The sequence below is a fragment of the Apteryx rowi genome, unplaced genomic scaffold (genome assembly GCF_003343035.1).
Source record: "Apteryx rowi isolate R43461 unplaced genomic scaffold, aptRow1 scaffold_103, whole genome shotgun sequence".
In the NCBI taxonomy this organism is placed as follows: Eukaryota; Metazoa; Chordata; class Aves; order Apterygiformes; family Apterygidae; genus Apteryx; species Apteryx rowi.
In genome coordinates, this window is record NW_020447231.1 from 763,898 (window position 1) to 791,105 (window position 27,208).

Sequence of the window (27,208 nt, forward strand, 5' to 3'; positions counted from 1 at the left end):
ACCCAATTCTGCCTGCCCACAGTGAGCCAAAAGCCTCAGGGGACCCCAGATGAAGGACAGCCATGAGCGTAGTGGGTGTGGCGGGCCCCAAAGGGCCAGGCCCTTTGGCTCACCAGGATTTGGTCTGCCTTTGGTGTCAACGGGCACAGCTGTGAGGACGGACTGGGAGCAGAGGTGGCTGGGGGATGGAGATCATTGCAGAGCGCTGCATTACCCCGTGACACGGGCGTCACTGTGCAGTCAGGGGCTGAGCTGGGACAAACACACCGCTTTGGGAATGGCCTGCCACCCCTGCTAACCACTTCACAGCTTCCCTCCCACCTGACCAGCATGCCAACACTTCATTTTGGGTTTTATTTTTTTCATTTTTCATGAAACATTCTCAAGAACAGTACAGACTATGATACATTTGTTTATAACAACACAGATCAATGTAAAACATTTACATCATTTAGATGACTTGAAGAAGTCTACCTACCATGGAAGCCTTCAGCATGTTAGTATACTAGTAGACAGAGAAGCAAATATCACTTACTTCTGAAAAGACAAACCTTTGTTTCTTTGCATTCCCATTGTGTTCAAGACACCACTGAGTATGTAACATCAGCTGTCTGTGTGCCTGAATTTTTATCTCACATTCACATTTCTTTCCCCTCCTCTAGTCTGGAGGAGGATCAGAGGTATTTAACCTTTTTATGGCACAAATATTCCATATACCAAAAGTTCTATTTCTTTTCTACCACTCAGTCAAATCCAACCCTGCCCCTACAGCCAGATGTGCTATAATGCTGTTCTTGGAAGATACAGAAGGATGGAAAGAATAAATCACCTTTTGAAAGGTTATACTTATTAACAAACTTCATTTGTTTTCTAGTTAGAGACTAGCGATTGCTGATAAAAATGAGCATCCCCAATGTACCTAAAACTTTCTTGTTTTTCTCATGTACCTTCCAGCAATAGTTTCCCTATAGTTTTCTTCCTTCAAAGAATGGATATCCAAGTGGATTGGCTTATTTCCACACTTGCAGCCACCTTTTTCCTATCTGCCCATAAAATGTGTATTTCCTTCTCATCTTCAACATCCTGCACTTGACAACAATAATTCCTATGGTCTTGTTTGGTTATCACCAGTGGTTACCAACTATTTATTACTCCCTCCTGATCTGCATCAAGACTGAAATCTAGTTAGATTAACCTAAATAGGTAGTGTTTTGCATCATAAGTATTCAATCTGTATACTTCAATTTAAAGGATACATGGTTCCTGAAACTGCTCCAGTTTTAGACTGGTGCAGGTTCATTGTTTATGAGAATCCATTCCACGCTTTTATATTCGTATCAGAGAGGAGAATCAGGTCAGTAATAAAAGAATTGGAAGCACAGAAGGGCAGGATTGCACATCATTACTGGTAATCTGTCAAATCACCTCCAAGAATAAAAGCTGGCATTAGTCAAATGATTCTCAAAACAGTAAAACATCCTCCAAATTCTTTTCAATGCAAAGATAATAACATATTACAGCTGCCTATGAATCTCTAGCTGTGAGAGGTCTGTAGATTAAACAGATCTGAATTAGCCAGTGTGCAACCATTACTTTGATGAAGTTATCTCTGGGGAGGGATATTCTGAAATAGGACACTTAAGCAAAGAGTAATCCAAATGCTTAAAAAAAAAAAAAAAAAAAACACAGATTTTCTGTGGAAAAGTTCATAGTCGTACAGTTGCCACGACAACTGTATTTGGCTCTGGAAACAGAAAAAAAAAAAACAGTTCTTTTTAGATTGAAGTGAAGCAAAGTGAGTCTGGGTGCATAAAAAAAACTCTATTTTCACTCTGGTGTGGAATAGTCCTTCTAGAGCAAGACTTCTCAAATTATTTTTTTAGGTTTTAGGATTTTTCTTTTCCTTTTTTTTTAAATTATAAGACTAGAGGAAGTAGAAAGGGTGAGAGCACCTCCTTTTCCCTACACTTCATGTAATCAGGACACAAATCTGGGATTTTAAGTGCTCCAAAATAATATAAATTGCACTCTAGTTGCAAAACAATAGAAGGAGGTTTCCTGCATCTAGGCAGCATTTTATACAAACTTATAACTTAGTCAGATCATGGAACACTTGGACAAGAGAAAAACAAGCTGATATACTTCCATCCACTGGGAAAGCAGCAGGCCTGGTCTGAAATGTCTGTCTGTCTTATGCGAAGGATATCCAGAATGAAACATTTTCTGTTTGCAGTTGGAGAACACAGCAGAGTTTAAACCTTTGCTATTGTATATCCTTTATCAGCTCTCTGCTTCCAGCATTTGTGTATGCATATCCCCATCAGGATCACACAGGCCAATGCGATGGGAATCATTGCAGTGTACCAGGACATGCCGACAGCTGGAAAAGTAAAGAAATGAAATATTTTCAAAAAACCTCTCAGGAACATAATTCTCTAAGTACAAGGGGGAGGAGGGGAAACCACAACAGAAAGGATGTCTGCCAATTAACCTTTCAGCAGGGTTGATCATCTGTGAGAGGAACAGGCCTATTGATTCAGCGCTTTGGGAAATGGGTTTATCAAGATGGGAGGAAGATATTGGAAAACAATAGAGGGCGAGAATTTAAAGTTCGGTCTTTTTGCGTACATGTGGCTCTTCCCAACCCCTGTTCAGAGTAACTATGGGCTCTCTGTCTTAATTTGGCCAAAGCATAAACACTTCAAACAGGAAATCAAAGCATCACTTGGAGTGCCCCTCACCTCTCCAAGTGGAGAGGGAATATGTAACAGCGAGTCCACTCCAAAGCTCTGTATGCAATTTTCTCATACAGCAAAGCCTATGAATCCACTAATGAACATGCCAAAACTGTGATCTTCTTCCTAAAATACATCTAATTTCCAAGACCAGTGTCAATCCACACCATTTTGGATTATACCAGCCTGTACTGGTTCATGAATTGTCTCCTTTGTAGTAATACCTGTGTAGCTCATGGAAGATGTGAGCAGAGTATCATCTAACTAAATGAGTACAAATCCCTCATCATAGGATGCTTCAGTGAGTCATGAGTTATAACTCATAATGAAGACTGTAAAAGTTTGTGTGCCTTTCTAACATGATATGAGCAAACTCTAGTGATTCATCAACATCATGCAAAGAAGCAATAAGCATTGCTTCACATTGTTTTTACAGCTGGTTCTTGGCCAGTGGTCTCTTATATTGTAACATTAATTGCACTGAGCTTAGGGCTTCTTTTCCCATCACTATGAGACAAAACAACAACACCCACCATAATTTACACTTGTTTGGAGGCAGTCTGTGCATGACGAGAAGGAATACTCTGATCTTTATTCTGCTAAAGTCTTTTTTTCCCCCCTCCCCCCATACTCGTTGAGGCACTGGGGGATGTCTGGCCTTGTTGCACCCAATGGGAGTTTGCCACTAATCTCACTGGGGCCACCATTTCACACAGTATGTCTAAATTTTACCCCTATCCAATGAACAGATCTAACAGCACAGATCCTTATGTCTGCAAAAAATGTCAATAAGGGGTCTACAGAAAGTGTCTTCTGTGCACAGGCTATTCTAAAACACAATGTAGAGTTGAGTCTACAGCAACCAGTTTTCTCAGGCAATAATTCACCCCAGTAATACTTCTGACAGTATAAATGGCTTAGATGATAATTTAGCACCAGAATAATAAAAACTGATTATCACAGGTTTGTCTCTCAAATAAGCTGCCAAACTAGCTACCTTCCTGCTTGACCCTTGTTGGTAGTACTTGGTATCCATATCCATTCCGGGCCAGACACTTGAAGTCTGTATAAAAATCCACTTCTTTAACAGAATCAAAAATCAATGGCACTTCAATGAAGTTTTCACCATTTTCTATGGTTTCTCTGGAAGAAAAAGAAAAATAAAATTTGAATTCCTGTTATAAGCTAACTTTTCCCTATTTGATATGTTCATTCTAACAGTGCATAGTAGGAAAATGCATTGGGTATTTGCTCAGTTCTGAACCAACCCTTCTGTATTAGAGGGCACCCGTGTCTTCTATCCCAGTTGTTGCCAAAAATTTGAGTCTCAGTACGCAGTATCCCTTCTGCATTAATTGAATCTTCCAAGAAAAAATAAGAGCTGGATTTGTCTTGCCAAAATAAAGAAAAGGGAGGGTAGAAAAGCAAACAGAATTCTGTGTACCTTTGAGCTCTCTGCATAGCAAGGAAAGACAGACTTAATTCCTTCCATCTAAAACCTATTAATTTCTTACTGTCACCTGGAAGACAACCTGTGGGGAACATAACCCTGCAAATGTTCACTCAGGAAACTGAACCACCATTCCTTTATAGCACATGCCCAAAACCAAGAGCCTAGTACAAGAAACTGTCTAAAAAGTTTCCAGCTTACTTTAACCTGATTGTATCATCAGCACAACTATTTAACAGGTTTTTTTTAGCTGCAGACAAACATTGCCTCTCGATAACTTCTCTAGCAATGCCTAAAAGATATCTAGCTGCTCTTTAATGATTTGTTCATAAGCCTGCTATGCGCTGTGGCAATGGAGTTCACTGCGGACTCATCCCAGTATTGTACCACAGAAAGGCAGCAACACAGCAGGGGGTGCTTTGCCAGCGATTTCTGCAGACAGTTGGTTTTCCTAGTGACATTCGACGTGTTTCACCTTAATGCCATTCTGAGGGCTTCCTGCAGAACTGAGGTGGTTTGTGCACCATAGACTCCACATGACCCCAAGCTAGAGTGGCCCCTTTTCTGGTGCAATTATACAATACTCTACTCATCTGAGTAAGAAACTACATGGGCTACTCTCTCCTAAAGCCTGCAGTGACTATAGCTATTCAGCAGTATACTTCAGGGCTCCTGAGCATGGGTTTAAGGCTGTCCCATTTACCCACATACACAACATTATAAATGAATGGTTTCAGTCAAGCTGCAGGGAATATCAACATACATAAGGGCTCAGGCTCACAATTTAGTTACCACGACGCCTCTGGCTCCAACTGTGCAATAAATTGGGCGTGTCCAGGTTGTTTTCTGGCACTGAGGCCAAATGGCCAAAAGTAGCCTATGTCCACAATTGTTAAACACTCTCACCCTTTAAAATTTTTGCCACATGTTTGCCACATCCCAAAGCCCTGTTTGGAATGGTTCCTGCCCCATGTTAAGTCCCAGTTCATAGCCAGGATCTGTTTGGGAAGGTGCTAGTTGGAGAGGAACTAGTCTAGCCATTAACACCATGGGCGATGATGTTCCAGAGCCCCGGAGCTTTTCTGGGTTTGACTATCAGTATAGGCAGAGCTACAGTGACCCAGATGAGGGTAACAGGCTTTGTGGACACCCTCAGACCTAGAAGTATGCACACAGTGAGTTAGTGATGCTCAGGTGACAGGTACTAAAATCAGATTTTCCCCCTCCTAGCAGAAAAGCCTTGAGGCATGCAGTTATGAAGCAACTCAGACTGTCTCTGCAAGACAGGGAGAGACAATGGATCAGTGCAACAGGATGTGGGACATCCTCCTTCTCCCTCCCACTAGCATCCCTCCTTGATACTTCCCAGGTGCCAGCTCTAGCACTCACTGGGCCTCTGTGAGTCCGTGTAGCTCACTAACACAGAAAAGAACAGTCCTAAGAGGGAAAAAAATAATAATTAAACAAAAAAACCCCAAACCACTGGATCGTTTTCTGTTGTCTTAGTGTAGTCAAAAGCTCAGTGAAGTATGTCATGAATGTGAGCACTGACACAACGGAACGGATGTTGCAGCTTCCCTAGAACGGGGCAAGGGGAGAGATAAGAGAAGGACTGGGGAGGATCAAATGCTGTCACTTTCTGCTGCAGTCAGCTCTTACATCAGCTCAGCTGCCCATGAAACTACTCCTCATAAGAAATCAAGTGTAAGCGGCTAGGATGGCCCATTTGGCTCATGGCAGCATAACATGAACAAAATCCAGAGATAAAGACTTGATTTCACTCCTCCTGAGGCTTTTTGGTTTGCCTGTTTGTTTGTTTTTCAGCTCTCACATTTACCTCAGAACTGTTCATTTCCCATTTCGTTACCTGACCTCCAGCTGCACAGTGCAGGTTAAAACAATGACCACAACAAAACTCTTTCAGCCTGACTTACTGTCGTTCCCCAACTGTAACTCTGCTTTGCTCATAAGCCACATCAACGATGGTGTTGTTTGCGAGCCATTCCACCTCAGTATAGACATATCTGCTCAGTCCAACAAACACTTTACATGGTAGAGTCATCCTGGAGCCTGTTGTAAAAAGAAAGATAAAAAAAAAAAAAAAATCAGAAACATATTAAGAACTACTCTTTCTTTTGGTGAAAACCAAGATCTCCAGTGGGAGATCAAGTTCCTACACACACCAGCCACCACCACATTCAAAACTGAAGTTAACCCCTGATTGTTTTTGATCACCTACTCCTTGGCAGCAAGATCATTCAGTTTGGCTATCCTACCCCCTACTATTCAAATTACTTTCCCATTGCAACAATCAGTAACTCTTGCACTGGACACATTCATCAGGAGGCAAAACTGTGGTCCTATGGCCCAGTTCTTTCTCATGTATTGCAGTCAAAAGGGCCTGGTGTAATTTACTACTCCAGAGCTTGTTGGAGTACTTGCTTAACCAGCTGTGAAACATCATTCATGGACGCTATAGGCAAGGGCACTCCATTCGATACAGGACCTCCAGTGATAAAGTGATGGTGCAAAAAATTCAGGAATTTTGTTACAATTATCATAACTCTGAGATAAAGATAAAGAGTCTTCACACATTACATTGAAAACACAGGGCTCATTAATGCATACAACTTATTGTTATAGCTGCGCAGATGATGATAAAAGACATATAAACCACTCCAGGGAGCTATGCAGGCAAGAGACTGACTTGATAGTACAACACTGTTGGAAAGAAAGGTGTCAGTTAAAGCTAAGAGTTACAGGACACAACTCTATGTGTAGTACTCAAGTAAAAAAAGCATGATGCAAGATATACCTGGCATTTTCTGAGAAGGGGGAAAAGGAACAGAAATTTCTTGTCATAATATAATCTTCTAAGAAAAATAAAGACCCTATCAAGGTGCTTTATAGCTAATCACAAGTGTCTGGGTCAAACATTAAAAAGCAAAGAAAAATGTTTCCTCTCAAGAGAGCTAGATGGCCTGCTCAAAGCTGTCATTTGATAGATCTATTTCAAGGAATATTGAAAATGGAAAGTTCTTAATGGGGGGGAAGCTCTGAATAGATCTAAGGATATAACATAGTTTTCTTGCTTTGTTAGTTGCTAAAATCTCCAGCAATTTTGCTTTAGCTTCTCCTACATGGAAGATAACATCCAGTCATAGACAACAAGAAGCAAAAAATCACTACAGCACAGACCCTCAGCTGATGCAATTGAGATGAACAGAACTATAACAATTTATACCAACTAATTACACTCTGAGAGGACCTGCTTCGATTTTTCTCTGATTAGATATTTCCAAAAATAACATTGGGCCTTACCAAGAGCAGCTGATGTTGTCTTTTGAGTTGGATACACAATTACTGGGGTAATTCTCTTTTCTTGTTCTGAACAGAGAGAGAGAACAGAGAGTCAGTGCTAGCACAACAGAAAATTTGGCCATCCTCCCAGAACTATAAATACAAATGTGCCACATTTCTCAGCATCTTTCATTTCTTAGTTAAGCATTTGATTATACCCACTGTCAAAGAGAGAAATTCCAACTTCAAGTCCAGACACAGGTGTCTGTGGAAATAGTGAGATAGGATCAAGCTTACATCTTGATCCTGAAAGCAATGGTCATATGGTCACCACAAAGAATTTATGGCAGATGAGTGAGTGTCTTTTGGAAGGAATGGTAACAGTAAGCACAAAGCACAGTCCTCTTCATGAGCAGTAAGTGTGGAGATCCTTGCACATCCATTCTCATACTTGTAAAAGTGAAAAGGCCAAAAGTTTAAGCAGGGAATGGATGTGTACATGGCAGTAAAAATTACACCTTTGACACTAGCACACTGGCAAGGTGCTCTTACTTCAGAAATTGTTTTCGCTAATAGGCATCAGTAAATAGCCACAGGAAACAGCACTCACAGGTCTGTCTCCTTGCAGAGTCCTATCTCTGCACTTGTGGTTTTGTGCTTGAGGGCACAATGCTCTGTACTTGGACCTGCTGGGTAGCAGAATATTGCAATTTAAAATCACATCCTGAAGATTTCTCTTTGTCTCTGCAAGTTACTGTATGTAACTAAGTACTCTGAAAGGTTATTGTAAGAAATCTGCAATCTGTGAGCAAATAAATTACATACTGCAAGCTGGGGGGCAGAACAATGGTAACTGCAAGTGAGGACAGGTGAGGAGGCTTTGACCCACCTTGTGATACCAAGAGGATAAAGATGGGTTCAGACCTCGTGGTCTTTGCAGGCTCTAAACTGTGGAGCCCTGGAGCTGCCAAAGCATCGTCTGGGCTGGGTGGACAAACTAGATGTGGCACTCCTGTCCTCTGGTGGCCAAGCTGCGCACTGGCACTGTGCTCACTGAAACACTGTCCACAGCCATACAGCCAGCAAGTCAATTTTGTTTTACTGGTTTGCGAAATAGTGGCTTTCCCCCACCCCTATTAAATATATTAAATGTTTTATTTCCTAAGCCCTTTGAAGTCATTTTCAGTGACCTCCGTGACACAAATTATTCAATTTAACAACCACAGGCACTTGCAACATTGAGTTCTGTCTTCCACAAATGTGCTGCTAAATCCCAGGGTAAGTGCAATGGTTAGCCAAAGTGCTGATCTGAGCTGTGTTGATGGTACAATGGGAAACYCTGTTGGATCAGTACCAACAACAAGCTCCTCCAGCATTCCACTTTTTTTGGCAATTAACTTGGCAGTGCTAAGAGATTGAATGTGAGTTCTCCTCCTGAGTTTCACTAACAAAGACCACTCTGGCAAGACATTTTCTTAAGTGCTATAATGTTGTAAAAGGTGAATATTTACCAACAGTCTCCAGTCGAATTGTCCTGGTGATTTCATACATTACACCTTCATATGGAAAGGACATCTTGCAGGTATAATAGCCACAGTCTGTCGGTAATACTGAAGTGATGATCAGAGTATTTGAACCTTCTAGTCTTACAAATTTTTCATTGTTATCTTCCAAAGGCAACGCATCCTGGAGAAATAACAACTAGTATTATGGCTCAAATAGGTGTGGGTCTTAGAAGACTGGTTACACTCTGTATTACCTCCAGGTGAAATCACTTATCCTTGTCTCTCATAAATATAAGTTCACTTATGACTGTGGAATCTGAGCAGCTCCATTTTCCCACCAAAGAGCAAGTTCTTCAAATGTGTAACCATCTCTAAAATGCTCTGAGGCATTGTATGAAGTGTGAAGAATTGCTATTTTAATATACATAATGTGCATGTACAACTTTTCAATAAAATGCATATTTTAAGACAGAAGATGCAATAGGCTTTTTCCTGAGTCCTCATAAGAGTAATCTCATAAGAGACAAATACATTTCAGTAATCATGCAGGTTTTCACAACACTATTACTTTCCCTACATGATCTCAAAAGCTGTGATAAATTCCTGCTCTGTATCACTAACACTCTGTTCATACACAGGTTGGAGCTCTGCTGGGAACTGTTACACTCCTTCGCCATGAAGACAGGGTAGCTCTTTCTGACAGTCATGACATGGACTATACTGTGGAGCGAACCTTTGACTTAGATATCTAAGTCAGTTATAGCCTGGTTCTGAAGGAAAACCTGAACAGAGAAACTTTGTTAGTATGGTATCAACCATAGCATAGGCACTACTGTATGAAACCACCCTAGGTGTTATGTCCTATGTTAAGAATGGTAGTTGCAAGAGGCAGAGCATATGATCATAGTATGAGTGTAAATGTAAGCTAAACCAAGGTATGAGGAAAGTATGAGAAGAATCCCATGCTGTCCAGTGCAAGATTAGACCGCTGTGGCCAGTGAAGTGAGGGATATTTGGCTTTTCAGGCAAAACCAGGCCTGCCTACCTGAAAAGTCATGGACTAGCAAGTCAGGCAAGAGACCAGAGTAAGCTTTGTGTAATAAATCTGTTGGCAGTACCTTCAAATGCTGTATTTTGACTGCTAATGAAGACTACACTGTCTGAACACAGTTCACACAGGGGACGCATCCAACAGGCAGTCCTGCTTTATGGGATTCACTACAGGGACCATAAAAAGAAACTCACTACCGAAGAGAAGGGCCTAGTGTGAAGTGGCAAACCCTGAGTCAGGGTAATCCAGCCTTAAAAATAGTTACACTCACTGTGAGAGCATATAATGTGGAGCATTTCAGCCAGCTCATGCATCACATCCTCCTAGAGGTCCTGGAGGACCTCTCTTAAAATTCACATCTGTCCCCAAAATCCCAGAATATAATGCCATACTGTCAAAATGTTAATGACTTGAACACTTCATACTCAAGAGAAATGGAAAGCAGAGATACATCTACCTTTACAAGAGGGATGGGATTAGGGTTTGCACAAAGAAAAATTGAAAGCTCTACCTTGTACCATTTGAGTTCCAGGTCTGTCTTATTTTGTGTAAAGTCCCACAGGTCAGGGCAAACGATATTTCCAGCAGTGAAAGTGAAGAGGACTTGGGGATAGGAGATCTCACGAGCAGCCGTTTTTTCCACGACCGTGAGGTGGATGGACACCTCAGCACAGTAGGAGGCATTCCTGCAGACACAGCAGGGGAGACATTCAGCTGTGAGCACACACCCACAACAAGCACTCAAGTTACACCCTTCAAATCAATGGCAAATGAATTTGAAACCCGACAGCTGTGAGTTAAAGCTGATTTGAAACTGGTAACTGCGGGCACTGAAGCTTTCTCTCTAGTAATTGAGGTGATGTGACCCAGGCCAGTGTATTCCTCTCTGCCCCTGTATTTCCTGCTGATGTGACCAAATCTGGACCACCCCATGGTCTGAGAGGTGCCCTCACTTCCACAGCCAAGCCCTCTGCCCTTAAATTTGAAGCCTCTATTTTGTGTCATTCATTTCTTTATGGCTCTATTTCTCTCCTTAGCCATTTCTAAGAGGCCAAGACTGAGGTCATACCAGCAGAGATGCTGGAAAATCACTGATACTGGTTTTGACACAATCTAAACATGCTGATGACACGTTTGCTTCAGAGTTTCAAACTGGTTTTTTTTGGTTTTGTTTTTGTTTTGGTACATCAAGTTTGCTGTGTACCCTGAGGCTAAATCATGATTTTAATTTTGCAAGGAGGGAAAAAAATGTGTCTTCCTAAGTAGTAGCAGGTGCATCATGAACATTCCACCCATTGCTTTCAAAGAAATCTTAACTGTAAAAATCCAAATGATTGGGACGTAAGGAACAAATAAAAACTTAAAGCATGTATTAAAACACATATACAGTTACTATTGCACAACTAATAGGCATTTCTGTGAGTATATGTTGTTTTCCATAGAAAAGAAGGGGTTCCTGCTTTGAAAGTTTAACAATAACTTTTCCTTCTGACACAAGGTGGCAATCACTTCCATTCCTGAGGAGGAACAACCTTCTCTTTCTGTTTAATTGCTTCAGTAACATCAGCACAGATCATGGGGGGGGGGGGGGGGTAAGTTCTTAAACCCTGTCCTTTCTGACCTCTGAGAGCATGCCTCTGAGAAACGCCTTCATGCACGGCAGCATTTAACTTCTGCCAAGGGTCCCTGAAGCAGGGGTCTGTGTGTGCTGGGCTGAGACCCGCTGGAGCATTTCTCCATGCTGCAGGCAGATGGACTTGCACTACTGTGGAAGCGCTCTGTTGGGCTGTCACATACAGTTTGGGTTCCTAAATCCAAAATATTTGCTCAACAGAAGCAGAGATCTGCAATGTTTGTCTCTACCCTCATTTTAGAGAGTGTTGAAAAAATGGAGTAGTTGAGGAACCGAAGCAGAATAGTCCAAAAAAAAAGGGGATAAAAAACAACCCTTCAAAGTCTCAGGCAACCAATCCGTGCTCTTGGACAATGATTTCCAACCTTTCAGTATTCCAGCCTCACTATCGAAGTCTTCTCTTCTGCCCCACCACTGCAATCTCTGCTAAGACATGCAGAAGTACCAACTTATTATGCAGAGCATAATTTATTAGCTTGAGTTTTACCTGCCCTCTCTTCTACTATTGACACACCTCACTCATGAGGTATGCCTTGCCAGCAGAGAAACAGCACTTTATAGAGGCAACTCCAGATACCGAGATATGTTTTACACCATAAATCCCAGAACAACAAGGTGCCAGTTCCCAGGCGTGTACTGGAAGACTGAATGGAAAGCAGAGCTGGCAGGGGACAAGGACACAAGAAGCCTTCCAGAGTTAGGAGGTTCTAAGGTTCAGGCCCTAACAACGACAGTTATTTCCTTCTTCCTCAGTCCTCCACAAATGCAGATTCTAGTTCCTCTTTTGAAACTATAGGGCAGGCTGTCAGACTGTAAAACCTCAGAAATGACCAAGAAGGCTCAGAAAAGTTATGGCTCAAGCTTCACACTATTGTACTATCACAAGTCAAGTACTCTTCTAGTAAATACACTAGCTATCAGGTCTCAGGAGATCTTTCAGCAAAATCAAGGCAATTGAATTCTGTTTTTAAGGAAGAAAAATTAAGATCAGGGAAAAGGAACAGGAAAGCAGCAAGCCACTTCAAAACCACAGTGACCTGGTATATGCTTCATAATGCAATCTGAAATGAGAATGATACTGTTTGCTTCTCTAAAATTGTCAGGTAAGGGTTGCATTCTATAGAATTGTGTCTACAGTACATTTCTGTTTGACGCAACCTTGACTGACTAATAAATAAATTAGAACAAAATCTTATGTATGCTATTTCCACATGATATTGCAGTCAGAATGGCAATATTTGGTCAAGACTTATCCAAATGGTAATATATTTAGTAGGCACACAATGCATTTAACGGTTCTAACTTTCCACATTTTTTCTCTAATTAAGTTGGTGAGGAAATGATCTTATCCAAACCTGCTACAAGATAACCTGCTACAAGATATACAAGATAACTGGATCTTAGAATCAAGCTAAGAATGCATTTTAGATACAGTCATCTTTTTAGTGCACTGGATTTTCTTTTCAATACCTACCTTCTGCTGCAGATATACACTCCTGAGTCTTCTAACATTGCTGGTAAAAACCAGAGTGCATCTCCTTTTGCCCAAATTCTTGGATCTTCCTCTCTTCCTGATATCATGGTTTTTGAATCATTTTTATACCATGTGATATTAAGGGTCAAGGCAGAAAAATCCAAATGTTTGTATCTGGGGGAAGGGCATTTCAGAACCACAGGTTCTCCGTGCAGTTCATAGTAGTGTTTGAAATACACGGTGTGATCTGGGCATTTTTCTACATAAATCAGAGACATTTTTGTATTACTATTAGTCTGTCACATCAAAAAGGAGGGAGAGAGAGATAGAAAAATGAAGCATATCGTTACCTGTGCTTTCCACTTGCTGGATTCTGAAAGCAGAGGCACCCATTGTGCATGCAACCAGGACGAAGAAGAGCCCACACATTTTTTCCCAGAGGAAATAGGAAGGAGAAGACTGGGGGAAAGCTTCTTGAAATCTGCAGCAAAGTTTATTACAAGACACAAGATACAATTAAAATACTCTACATTAACTTGCATATTGTAATAGTTTTTACATCATTAAGAGTTAACTGCTCTTTTCCTAACTGCAGAACCTGGTGAGCTTTGGTTCACCCTTAGTGAACAGAAGGGCTTCTTCATCTCTAATTCATGCAGGCTGACTTGTGGAATAAGAGCATCTGGCTTGGCACAAACACAACAGTTCTGTCACATTCCTTTCATTCCAGGAGATGCCAACAACATACAACAAGATGCTGCTGTCCCCACGGCTTTTTGGTGCAACAGCTAAGGGTGGAAAAACATAGCTCTGCTTATTTTGCAATAAGGTGTGACTGAGGCACAGGCCATCAGATTTGAGTTAGCTGTAGCACAGCTAGTTTGGGTAACCATAGGAGCAAAATTGCAGCAGAACAAACTTTAGCACCCTACACAGTCACTTCAGGTCTCTCCCAAGGTTGTACAGCCCACACTAAAGCCTGTTTTGCTTTACCTTTCCCACTTCCAAAGTAGACAAGTTAGCATAGCTCAGGCTGCAGGCATACTTCCTCATATAGCCAGAGCCAAGTTTTCAAAGTCTTCATCCAGATTTTCTCTTGGGACAAAATACTTTGCCTCCCATGACATACATACATACCCACTTTGCTGCTCGTATGCAAGGGAGTTGTCAGTGTGGATGCTATTATCATCTGTGGAAATAAAAGATGAGGAAAACCCTGAACAACTTGTGCTAAAAATCTGATGCAGTGATACAAGGGGAAAAGAAACTATCCACTGCCAGTCATTCATTAACTATCATCTGTATTGGCTTAGCATGCACAGGACAGCTTCTGTGTACATCACTGAATATTTTCTGGTCTGCCACAAGATTTCAACTGCTGTAACTCAGTTGATTTCAGGAGAGTAAGTCCTGTGGACTTGGTGTATAACAAATAGAGACTTAATATATACCAAGTGCAAAAGTCTCATAGCATGTGTTTATATGTCATCTGAGTGTACAGCATGCAAACTACATGAAACATGCTATATTTGGGCATCAGTTTATGCCTTATATATAAAGTATTTATATACATATCAGCACATGACACACATGGCTATATGTATTATATAGGTAGACACATGACATATGGTCTTTCTACTTGCTGTAGCTATACAAGTTACATATAAAAATGTAAATTATATACATTTAATGTTAGCCTAACACTATGATTGCCCTGTAGGACAATTATTAAATGACTGGAGAACTACTTCAAACTGTATCCAAAAGCAGAAACATATTTCTCACAGTATGAATGCACTCATACTCATAGACACATAGAACCATAGGCATCTTCTGTGTATCCATATTGCTTGTATTTATAATGTGTATTTAGTCATAATTTCTCCCTATTCTGGTGGCTAAATTTAGCTGACATCTAATAGTTTGACTGTAATAAACTATTTCCAGCTTGTTATCGTCTTTACAATAACACAAAAGCAACAGCTATCTCAGTAATACTGTTTCATAACAACAGGTCTTCTCCCCTACTGCTAGGTCTGCAAACATTTCCAGAGAATTGGGATGGAGCAGTATCTCCTCTCCTCACAAAGCTGGTGCCATTGTTTGCTTCACTAGTAAGCCTCATTGTTCAAATGCTATCCTGTGATAGAGAACTTTTTCTTTAGATGGTTTGCCCTATGAACACACTTGGCTATTTTTTTCAGAGCTTTCAAGTCCCTCCAGTTTGGTATCTAGCAGTCTCCAGAAGCCCCTATCCAATCTGAGGTTTTAGGGGTGGTTTTCATTCCCAAATTTCCATCACATTCACTTACCTGTGGTTCTGCATTCTTTCAGCATTAGTTTCTCCTGAAAGGATGTAAGATTAAAAATTGTTACCAAAGAGTTTATATAGAGTTTAACTCAATACAAAACGGAAATTTGTCTCTTGTTGCCCAATCAGATTTGTGTCAGAACCAAATGACATTTTAGACACACCTTTCTTTCCTTCCGCAGAGTGACAGTGAGAGAAAGAGGGGGAGAGCAAGAGAGAGAGAGAAAAAAAATGTATATGGGTTTCCCAAAAAAGGGGAAATGACTGCTAAATATGTGACTAAATTTCCCTTTTTTCTGACGAACTGTAGTTTGCATACACTCATATTTTCACATGACTATTTTACATTCTACCTAATATAAAACGTTCTCATGAGGAACAAAAGGTATCTTGCAGCTTATCTGGCACCTAAATAATCGCAGTCTTCATATATTGTCTTTAGTAAGTTTTCTTATGGACATGGATTTTCTTCTTTTGTGATTTCTCACATCACTTGTGAATCACAAATGTGTTGGTTTCTCATCCCTTCCATAACATCCACTTCATTGTCACAGTTTACATTAAGGCTCTCTTTATAATTGAGTGCAGAGAGTTAAAAGAGATGTAAGCAGATTATGGCTCATGAGAAGAAAGGGTAAGACATGGGTTATAAAGTGTGGCAATGTTGACCTCAGCCTGTCTAGAACAGGGCTACTGAGTGGAGAACTTAAGTTGGAACTGGACCACAAGCAAATTTTTCCCGGGTCTTGCCCAGATCCAGGTGCTATTTCCTGCAGGCAGCTCTGTACTTCTTACAGTTTCTTGATCTATCAGGCACCATTTGCCATGCATTTCCATCTGCTAGCCCATGAAGGCAATGCATGGTGTCCAACTGACCTGCCAGAGCTGGAGTCAACACGCAAGTCCCTGCTAGCAGACCTCAGTAAAACGTCCCCACAAACTTGGTAAACCTCAGCTAAGCAGCCCAGATCTGGAGCACCAGGGTCCTAGTCTGAGAGTAAGACTTCGTGGTGCTGTCATAAACCAAATAATGACTAATAAAAACAGCATAACTGTTTATCATGGTAACAATGCATGAACCCCTCATATACCATTTATTAATAAAACTCTAACATAAACCATGAACTGTTTATTTAACTGATAACAGCCTCAGTTATACTGGAGACCTGAAAATATTGCTTAAGAACTGAAAATTTGATGGTTTATGAGACAATGCTGCCGTCTTCTACACAGAGAAGAAACATAAAGCTGATGATATCTGTTAACGTACTGCAACTTTTGGGGATGTGTCATATGTTTGTGTTGCACTTATTCCTTTGCGCAGGCAATAGCCACCACGTTACAGCAATTTCAGTGAGTAAACAAAATGAAAAAAAAGTCACAAAGCCCCAAATTTATATCTGGAATTCTCTTTACAGTTTTTATATCCTGATCAACACAGTCGTTGCAAGGGTCACTGTAGCTACCTGCCCCACGGATGGCTGCTCTTAAGCAATCCTGTCAGCTATGAGCATGAAAGGCTGGTGAGGAATTAAAGTTAGCTACAGCCCTGTGGTGCTGCACGTTCTCTGTCAAATGAAAGGAATCATCTCCATTGATGCTAGACTGCCACATTTGGGGAAAGAAACCACTGGTCTGGTTTTCTGGAGCCACGGCGCTTCATTCTGAGAATCTGACCTTATGAATTCTAAAATGATTATAGTTCTTTCTTTGACAGTTCAGGGACAGAAGGACCAGAGAGAAGGACTATCAGGTAAGAAGACCTATTTTATATTAGATCTAATTCAGGTTTTTGCTATATAATAATCTTTCCACTTATGCAACAGAGGTGGGAAACTCAAATGGTAACTTTGTACAACATCACAGGACTCAGACAAATTCCCAGCAAATAAACCCAGACCTTTACCAGATTCAGAAATAGCAAAAATGTAGGAAATGAGGTTTGATGTCTTTAAAAAGCTTACACCTACCTGCAAATTAATTGCATTCAGTGGATAAAGCCATCTGAAAGCAAAATGTTCAATGAACAGAATGAGAAATACTTGCTTTTCTGGTGATTTGTGTTCCACGTCCTTAACACCCACGTGCATACACACACACACATTGTCCACTGCAGCCACTTCAGCACAGATAAGGAACAGTCCTGACTTGCCCTCCAGAAAGCAAAGTTTTGGGTCTCCCATCTGTACACACCACCAGCTACCAATTTTCCTTACATTTCTACAAACCCAGACTCTTTGTGAATACAATCCCTTAGAAAATACAGCTGAAGCTTGCTAAAGGATTCAAAGTGAATTCATAGAGCAATAACGTGTGCTGTCCAGCCTTAGAAAACTAGCGTAAACCCAAGTATCTACAAAATAACAGTGCGGTTCCCAGATAATGTGATGTTTTCTGCCACACCTAACAAGGATCAACACTTTCAATCAACTTTCTTCAGAAGAGTTCCATCCTGGTTATCTTTTTCCCCATAAAATGTTCTGGTCACATGCCCCAGTCCCAGGACTTTAAGTTAGCATGTTATATCTAGAGGTGCAAAAGCCTTGTTTAATATAGCTCAGGAGGAAATGAAAGATAGAACAAGCATTTTTTTGGGAGCTTTGTGCTGAGAAAACCTTGTCACTTTGCGGTCTGTTATTATTGAGTATTTATAAACAGAAATACACAAGTCTAGCATCTATATATATAGACTCTTTTAGGGAACTTGGTGTCATTCTGTGGTTTGGCTGTGCAGCTGATTCATTTGTACAGCTCAAGATGCTGGAGCACAGCTGTGAAATTCCTGATTTGAAGACCAGGCTATTTCCCACATGTGTCACTCTTTGTTCATCTCAGTAGATAGCTATTTCCCACATCAGGGCTACATGCAACTGCCTTGCTACATTTGGGTAGATTTTTCTTTCCCAGGAAATCCCACTAAAACAACCAAAATCCTGTATAATATCTAGCATTTTCTCAGTTCCTTACAACAGAAGCTTTCAAAAGGCCTTCACAAGTAAGGTCCATCTGTTTATTAACCCTTGTTCATGGAAGGGGAAATCTGGGCATAATAGAGGGAGGGATAAGACCATTTGTGTGAGGAATGGTTAAAGGTGCCAACTTTTTCTACTGACTCCTGGATTCTGCTTTCTTTCCTGAAGGAACTCATCAAAGTGGCTCTGTGGTTAATGCTGAGTATGGCATCCAGGAACTCAACTCACATGAATTTTGCTATTTATTCTGTTACTCAATTTGGCTGAGCCAAATTCACATGATTAAAAATAGGAGAAAAATTCTCTGGTTCACATAAGAATAAGGTGGTGAGGCATTAAGAAATATTGAATATTGAAAGCTGGCTGGCAAGCAGATGCAAAGTAAACCACAGCTATTGCACCAACACATGTTCTTGGGCTTATTGATATGGGCAAACCCGGTTTTGATAATTTATAATGTCCCTGTGCATAGTTCCCAGATGGGCTTTTGGGGACCACAGAAAGGGAGAGGGAAGAAGCTTTCCAGCTCTGAGAAAGACCAAGTAGATGGGACAGAAAGCGTAAGAGTAAACAAAGAAATTAGCTTGATATGCAGCAGACACCAAGAATACATGAATTCATACACTTTGCCAGAGAAATAAATCCTGTCATACACCAGTTGTGTCTAACTGTGACTGAGAGAGACTGGGGGAGGTGGACCAGCCAGATATACTGTTATGAGACAGTACTCATTTTGCAGCAGCAATGACACCTTGGTAACATATTGCTTCCCTGCTACCCCTTGGTCTCCTGAGTCTTCATAAGAACCTTTTACTGCAAAGCCAACTGGTGAGGCTGTGAAGGAGCTGGAAGGGAGGAGAAGGAAAGCCTCTCTGTAGACATCAAAAGGTTGCATGGGACAAAGTAAGCACTTGAAAGCCTCAGAGTCATCAGCAATTAAGCCAGAAGTACTTGAGGTGGGAGAAGGAGGCACTGACCACACGATGTTGCTGGCTATGGCGGGCACGCCTGACAGCACAGGCAGGTGGAAGAGCATCACCAGCATTTCTTGGAACAAGAGGGGTGTCAGTGATCTAACGTAATGTGGTCTCTCTCTCTTATCCTGTAACAAAAAGATGCGTCTACCTTCTTTGGTGTCTCACCTGCCCAAATCAAATGGAGTTTGAGTCAACAGAGGAAGATTGGCGGAGGAGATTCCCCCCCTGTCAGTCTTTGCCATTGGTGTACACATCACACCCATGTTTGCAATCTGTGCTTGGGACACGGGAGGATCTTTATCCTGACCACTACTGTTGCACAGGGGCTGCTGGCAGCTGATTACATTGTCTGTGCACATACACACAGCTGTAGACTGGCGCAATAAAGAAATGATTAGTAAAAAAGTGGGGTTTTCTGGCTTTTTATTTAAGTAAAAAAACCACCCTGACACACGGCCTTCACAACACAGATGCAGTGTGGACAAGCAATGAAGGAGGATTGCTGCAAGATTGTTCTGAAGTTGAGATTGTTGAAAGTTGTAAAGATAAATGCAGTCTCTATCCCTATATGCTGAACTGGAGAGAATAATCTAAAGCACCAAGTAGTGGTAACCTCACCACTGCCATGTCTGAATGGCTCTCAAAAGTTACAAATGTCTCTTACTCCCCTTCCTTTCCTCACACACAAAATGATATAGATTCATATAGAATGACATATAGTATTCATGGTTTATCAAGCAGCTGGTTCACCAGTGTAAAGCCTCAAATGCTGATAATTACATATTGCAAGTGAAGTCAATAGGATTACAGCTGAAATGAAAACACAAATGCTTGTGTACTTCTTTGCAGATCTGCAGATGATGGCTGAGAATATAGGCAGACTGCAGCTTGCAGTTCAACTTGAGCAGTTTCCCAAGCTACCAACTATTCCCACTGCTCAGATGCAGTAAACCTACAATGTAAGTTCCTCTACCGTGTCTCCGTGCAAGGCTTTAGGCAAAGCTGCAGCACCAACAAGGTCACTGAGCATGTCTGGGCTGACCAGTGAGTGCTACTGATCCTGAGAAAAACAGTGAGCAGACAACTATGGTAGCTTTTCAAACCACAGGCAATGAGTCAGTAGGGGCACCAGGGACATGGTTTGACAGCTAGCAAAAGCAAACCTGAGATTGCTGAGCAGATATATATTTTTTCCACTTCCAAAATCACAGTGTCTGCTTGCAATCACAATCACTCTTTTTATATGTGAAGCAACAAAACATGCTCTATAGACTTTGATGTGAAAAGTATACAGGGATCAAAAAACACAGCAGTGATTGTGAAAAGCCCACAGTCACAATAGATGGGAGAAGAGTACTCTATACAGTTGAAGAACATGAAGTCATATGGAGTTACATGAGCCAGAAAAACAGGAATAATGTAAGATTTCTAAACCAGTTGTGCTTGTTGATTGAAGTAGCCAATCCAGAAAACAAGGAAGGTATTTCAGAAGCTAAGCAAAAACAAAAACAGTTGAGAAAGACTTTTTTCATGATTACCTTTTTGTTAGCTGAACTTTAACTGGTGAGAAGTTACTTCACAGCTATGAAAAGCAGTGTCAAATATACATCCTACGATCAGGGAAAAACTGAGCTGGTATGGATCCTACATTATTGTAGGTGTACTGGGAGAGTAATGTTAATTTATTTATTTTTTTACATGGACCTGAATGAAATCTTTGTCTCACCAAGAAGATGAAGTTATTTACTTAATGGCAGTAAATCTTCTCATTTATCTTAGTTTTAATAACCTTCTGACACACAAGTGTATTGCACCCACTTGTTTTAAGAAGCAGGAAAGTGAAATACACTTAGTGGATACAGTTACCTGAGGTATTTCTTTCCTAATCCACCACCAAGATGTGTAATTCAGAATCACAGAAGTTGCGAGGGGCTAGGGAAGAGTCACAAAGCAAAACATGAAAGGAAAGATGGTAAAGAAATAAAGACACCAAAGTTTCAGTTGTACTTTGCATTCTTCCTTGGTTCTTCGTCTGTGTTTAACATCATGATGGTCAGCATTTCTGACTGGCATTAAGAGTTGCTTGAGAAAAAAATGAGACAAGATAGGCTTGTTCTGGACCAGTGATATAATGGAAGAATGGATTACAAATAAATGTGTAACAAATAAATAGATGCACTAGATAATGCTTCTCAGGGAAAAAAAAAAACAAAACTCGTGCATATTTGAAAATGGGATTTAGGAGAAATCAAGTCAACTCAGAAGGAAGAGAGAAAAATCCAACATCACCATTGCACCTCCAAGAAAGAAATTCAAGAGCAAGCCTAAAATCATGCTGCAAGATCATGTCTGCTTGCAACAAAGATGGGATATGCTTAGCCTTTCTTTTTATCTTCTTTTTCTCGGTTCAGTATGTGCATGTAGACTGTGGAATGCTGAATAGAATAAGATTTTGAACCATTAATTCAGGTTAATGAACACACTTATTTTAATAAAAGCAATTAACATCAACTAAGCTTGGAGAGTTCCATTATCTTCACAATGGCTGACCACGTAACAGAAGTACAACTACATATGGGGCAGCAAAATTAATTTTAAGTTGATGTCAGACTTTGAGTACACTGAGCTAAAACCTTCTCCAGCACACATCACTCTACAAGCTGCAAAGGGAAGTCTTCATTTTGGCAAACTCTGTGAGGTTTTTGCACATGATGAAGTCAAGACAATATTTAATGTTATTAATCTAGGTCACAGTGTGGGAACAAGAGAGAATTCAGGGAGAAAGATAAGGGGGCACACGGGAAAAACAGTACGTGGCAGCCAAAGCACACCACCCTTTTGCAACATGAGTAACGAACTAGCTGGTGAAGGCCAGACAGTTTGTTCCAGCTGCACGGCGGAGGAGGGAGCGATACGGAGGTATCACGGTCCACCCCTGACCACAAAGGGTTGCATCCCAAAAATAATTGCTGCTCACAGACTAACTGTTGACCTATAGTACCCCYAGCCTCATTATCTCTGCTTACCATATTAAAAATCATGCCCTTTGCTGCATAACGACATGTAAATAAGGGGGGGGGCATACCCCCAACAACCGCGCAAATGGCAATCTGGCCAATGAAGTATGTCTGCCGCGCTTCCACATCCCACCGTCAGCAACTATAAAACAGAGGGTAGCTCACTAAAGTTTTTGGAAGGGAAGAAGACTGAACCGCCGACCTGTTCACTGGAGATTGCTGACGAGCGAGCCTCCTTCTCCCTCCCCCAAACAGGGACGCCTCTTTGGTAAGACTTGCGCCTCCAACAAACGTTGGACGTTACCCAGGAAAATATATTATTATTGAAAGCGCTTAATCGTTAGTTTGAGCTCATAGAAAGAAAATTTGTAGCAGCAGGTGCATTTATCAACAGCAATTCCGAACCTGTTGTATCTGTCGCTTTAATAAAATCTTATTCTTTTTACTTTGCGAAACTGTCTCAGGGAAAGTCCTCACACAGGGGGGCTCTGGCAGGCAAACATAAATTATAAAGATAAGGAAGGGCCTTCCGTCCCTCCCTTTCGCACGACACACAGTTATAAGTTCCATGTTGGAAAGAAAGAGCAGAGGTTTCAGCAACAACAATATGGATTTACTACACATTTTCCTTAGTCACAGTCTGGAAGACTTCACTGGGACACAGATAACTGGAAATAGAAAGAACCCAAAACAAGGGTTTACAGTTCACAGGAAAATTTGGGAAGCTTTAATGAAAGATTGCTACTTTTTTTTTCTCTCTCTTCAAAACTTCCCTGGATTCAGAGCTTCCCAGCAAAACTGAGATCTTTGTTGATCCTTCTGGCTGTAACTTTCAGGATCTGTTATCTCAGGGACATTATTTCACCAGTGTCCTGGCAGGGACCAAGCAGAACCCCGCATTTACTTTAAGGACAGCTCATCAAACCTGACCTTTTCAGAAGTGCTGAGCCATTCCTCTTGTGTTCACAGAAAGCTGAAAGATCTCAGGACCTTTACAAATCAGTATCTTGATTAAAATACAAGTTCTTATGAGTAGGCTTCCCAGGGACAGTGGTTTTGGCAGGATGTATGAATAATTGATACAGTTCTTGGCTTGATACCACAGTTACAGGAACAAAACAAAAATGAGGAACTGAATTTAACCATGTAATGCCCTAATGATATGGCAGTACTGCTTGGAAACTTTAACCACCACTGGCTTTCTTAGAAGCTGCAACTAGCCAGGTCTGCACAGCAAGAACACAGCACCCAGGAACAGGATACCTTGCTGCTGCTTGGCAGCTCAGAGCTGCTGCCTGTTTCTTGACATGTTTATGAAACTGGTCTGGGATGAAAGGTCTGTCATTCCATGTTCCACATGGAATTCACAAATTTTTTTGCTGTGTTTTAAAAGATCCAAGAGAACTCCTGAGAGAGAATAAGTAAGCAATCAGATAATGCTTGGCACTCCAATGGTAATTTTTAGATTCATTAGAGTCTCTTTCTCTCTCTCAATATATAGATGGAGAGGAAGAGAGAGAGAAATATTTATAGATATATATAGATATATCCATAGATGGAGATGTATAGAGGCTGCCACCTACTGAGAGGAAGGACATGTATTCCAAGTGCAAAAGTTCCAAAAAGAATCGAAGAAAGATGAGAAAAACAAAAGAGAAAACCAGGAAGTACAAAAGTAAGCCCAAGCAAAACCAGCAGATGTCTTGGTGGACACAGTTTCACATGAGTCTGAAGAGATTTTAGGTATTGCATCTAAATCTACACTTTGGCCCACCAGGTCTGGACAAACATTTTCCATCTCATCAGAATGCCCTCCTTCATAACTTGGCACTTTGTGAGGATGAGCCAGAGGACTTTAGACATAATTCACATTGCTTTTTGAAAATGCGTTACACAGTGCCGACAGTGTGGGGAGGAGGGTTTGATTTTTGACAGCACCAGTCAAGTTCCACTGTACATTCAAAACATCTCACAGATCTTTTATATTTCTTGTAGACCTTTTCAAGGTTGCAAACCTCCAGCAGCAAGAAACATGTTCTCACACTCTGCGAGTGTAGCTTTGTGCCCTGCTTTGCTGCATCAGATCTTGAAAAAAGAGCAGGAGAAAAGGACCCACTGATTAAAATCTCTGCCTGGAGGGACAGAGATCATCTGAAGGCTTTTGCTGTTTCGTGTTGATCACCAAGCTCAGTGAAAACCCTGGAAAAGGGTGACCTTGGTCATCATATCCTGTCTTTTGCTATCACAGACTGATGGCATGTAACTCCTTCCCCAATTATCCGTATAGCCAGACTGTTACAGTTTAAGTCCATCATTCTTAAAGTGGAGGAGACCAAAACTGTGCTGGGTAAGACCTTCCCAGCACCTGTGTGTGGGCAGTAATGCTTCCTTGCCCACCCAAAATGCCCTGCCTTAGAGCTACTAATTTTGCAGACACATTATCTTGGTAGTTTACAGTCTATGTCAGCACCATTTGTGACTGATGTGCTTCCCACAGCAGCAGAGGTTAATGAGGACCCAGCAGCTGGCCCTGCCTTTGGCACAGCTGACTTTCAGCCCATTTCCACAATTTTAGGATCATTCAGTTCTCCTCCTCTCTCCTCCCAACTCCTTTGTTATTCAGAGTCTTTAGGACAGTCAGTCGTGAAAACATCAGCAAGCAACCCCAGAACCAATCTTTGAGAAATTCCACTCATCTTGCACTCCAGCCAGATATCCCCGTTTCAGCATTCACCTCTCATCTGGCTCATGAGTTACCTACAACTCTTCTCCATACTCCAGCCTAATAACATTTTCCTTGCTGTTCATCTTTCTATCCACAATATTTATTCAGATCTTCAAATAGGTAGGTGGCAACTCAGAAAGACTATGAGGAAAATGAGCACATCTTCAGAAAATTGCTGCTAAGAGGTCTTTACAGTATTCTCCCCCTTTACAGTCAGAACAGTCATTATTAGAGCAACACCAAACACTACTACCAATAATTAAGATGATTGAGACTTTTAGTCTGAATCGTGGGGCTGAACCTGAACCTCCCACAAGGATCCACCTACCCTCTTTTATAGCATCTCAGTGTCTCCTGCTAAAGCAATTCTTTTTGATCCAAAATGCATATTCTTTTCTTGCTCTTCAAGAAACAGACTTGGACAAGGAACCCCTGCACGGTTTCAGTTCTTGCTCTACTGCCTTTTTTCGTTGTTCCACACAAAGTGAAACAGCTACAGGACATTGGATGTGCTAGCCAGGGAAATAATCTGGCTGAAACTATTTGCCATAAACTGGGAAAAGTTTTGGGAAACTCAAAACTTTTTTACAGTAAAACACCAGCTAAAAAAAAGGCTACTTACTATAACACAATTAGTAGCACTTTAGTGAAGTTTATATGTATAATGAGAACTTGAGGACTACTTTAAAATGTGTTTATTTTTTATGGTTCTACTACATTAGAAAGTTCAGTAGCAGCAGTGCTGTGTGTTTTTTAGGTCAAGATCAGTTAATGGCTTTACTGGTGATATCATGCTTACTACAGGATGACAACATCTTGAAAGCCCTTGTAACTAAGTTCATGGAGCCATCAAAACTAGGATTCCCCTCTCAAAAGCACACTCAGACAATTTGTCTTTTCCTCTTCAATAAATTTGCTTCTTCACTTTCTAGAGTCATTTCCATAATAGAAGACAGTGATTTTTCTAGCATATCCTCAAGTCCTCACATGTTTTATAGCTGAAAGTTTGGTAGAACAGGAGAGGTATGAAATTTTCTGGCACTGCAGTCTGCAAAAGGGAGCTATGCAGTGTTTTCTTAATGATTTAAACAGCTACCATTTTTAACAGACTTCTTAAATAAGTGTTTCAAAACCTTGTAATGTTGTAACGAAGAAAGGCGCCTGGCAGAACCGTTCCTTGAAGCTGTACTTTCTGAGAAGATGAAGAAACAGCACCTTGAGGAAAGGATTCTGCCAATGTGTCAACTTTGATGTTTTTGTAAGAGGGGTTTTCATCAGAAGTTGGCGATTTCTCCGGATTTCATCAGGAGAAATAATTATCTAAAGAGACAGTGCTTTCAAAAGGGCTCATCTCTGACTCAAGATCTGTTGTGAGTAAGCTTGAGTTGCTTTGAGTTCAGCTGTTCTATGTTCAGCAAACAAAACACAGTGTTTACAAACCCTGTAGTATTTTATGCACATTATCAAACCCATTTCAGAAACAGATTTTCCTAGACAGGGGACAAGTTTCCCTGCATCAAAGTGGGTGCAAATTCATCCACACTCTAAGCCAAGTTCTGCTGTGCCTCTGACAAGTGTTCTTATCCATGTTTCACCCCACTCTGCTCAATAACCCTCACCTCTCTGCAAACCTGTCTGTTCTTCTTCCGGCACCCTGATCAATCATGCCCTAGGCTGCTGGATCATGTATTGAGATGGAGGACTTTATTACCCTTTTCTATTAAAAGAAGCTTTATTTTGTACAGAGGCAAGTTGCCTGCTGATACTTCTACAGTAAAGGGTAAGTCATAAGCAGAAGCAGTACCATGACACCAAAGACAGACAATGCATAAAGTTGTACAAAGCCAAGATAGACTGTTTTTACCAGAAGGAGTTCAACTGTATCATGCCAACTGTACCACTGTAGAGAGGCCTCTCAACCATGTGCCTGCTTCCCCCACAGAGGCTGCCCACATCAAAGCAAGCAGCTCTTATGATGTTTCCCAGCAATGTTCAGCCTTCATCACAGTATGTCTCTTTACCTTTCTTTCCTGCAAATACATATCCCACTGTGTACAT

General features: G+C 41.0%; 1 protein-coding gene across 2 annotated transcripts in view; it reads right to left on the bottom strand.

Moving 5' to 3' along the window:
- Positions 1 to 352: 352 nt before the first annotated feature.
- Positions 353 to 27,208, bottom strand: part of LOC112966420 (interleukin-1 receptor type 2-like) — a 35,801-nt gene continuing 8,945 nt past the window's right edge. Inside the window, exons 2-11 of one of the 2 annotated variants that reach the window (XM_026066512.1) lie at positions 15,461 to 15,494; positions 14,286 to 14,337; positions 13,499 to 13,629; positions 13,149 to 13,407; positions 10,553 to 10,727; positions 8,997 to 9,171; positions 7,507 to 7,572; positions 6,120 to 6,255; positions 3,733 to 3,878; positions 353 to 2,380 (exon numbers count right to left, since the gene is read on the bottom strand). In XM_026066512.1, coding sequence (XP_025922297.1) covers positions 2,253 to 2,380; positions 3,733 to 3,878; positions 6,120 to 6,255; positions 7,507 to 7,572; positions 8,997 to 9,171; positions 10,553 to 10,727; positions 13,149 to 13,407; positions 13,499 to 13,629; positions 14,286 to 14,337; positions 15,461 to 15,494 — 1,302 coding nt within the window. In that variant the 3' untranslated portion in view covers positions 353 to 2,252. Of the gene's footprint in view, positions 2,381 to 3,732; positions 3,879 to 6,119; positions 6,256 to 7,506; positions 7,573 to 8,996; positions 9,172 to 10,552; positions 10,728 to 13,148; positions 13,408 to 13,498; positions 13,630 to 14,141; positions 14,338 to 15,460; positions 15,495 to 27,208 lie in introns of those variants that run through there. The other variant, XM_026066521.1, reaches the window with a different exon arrangement.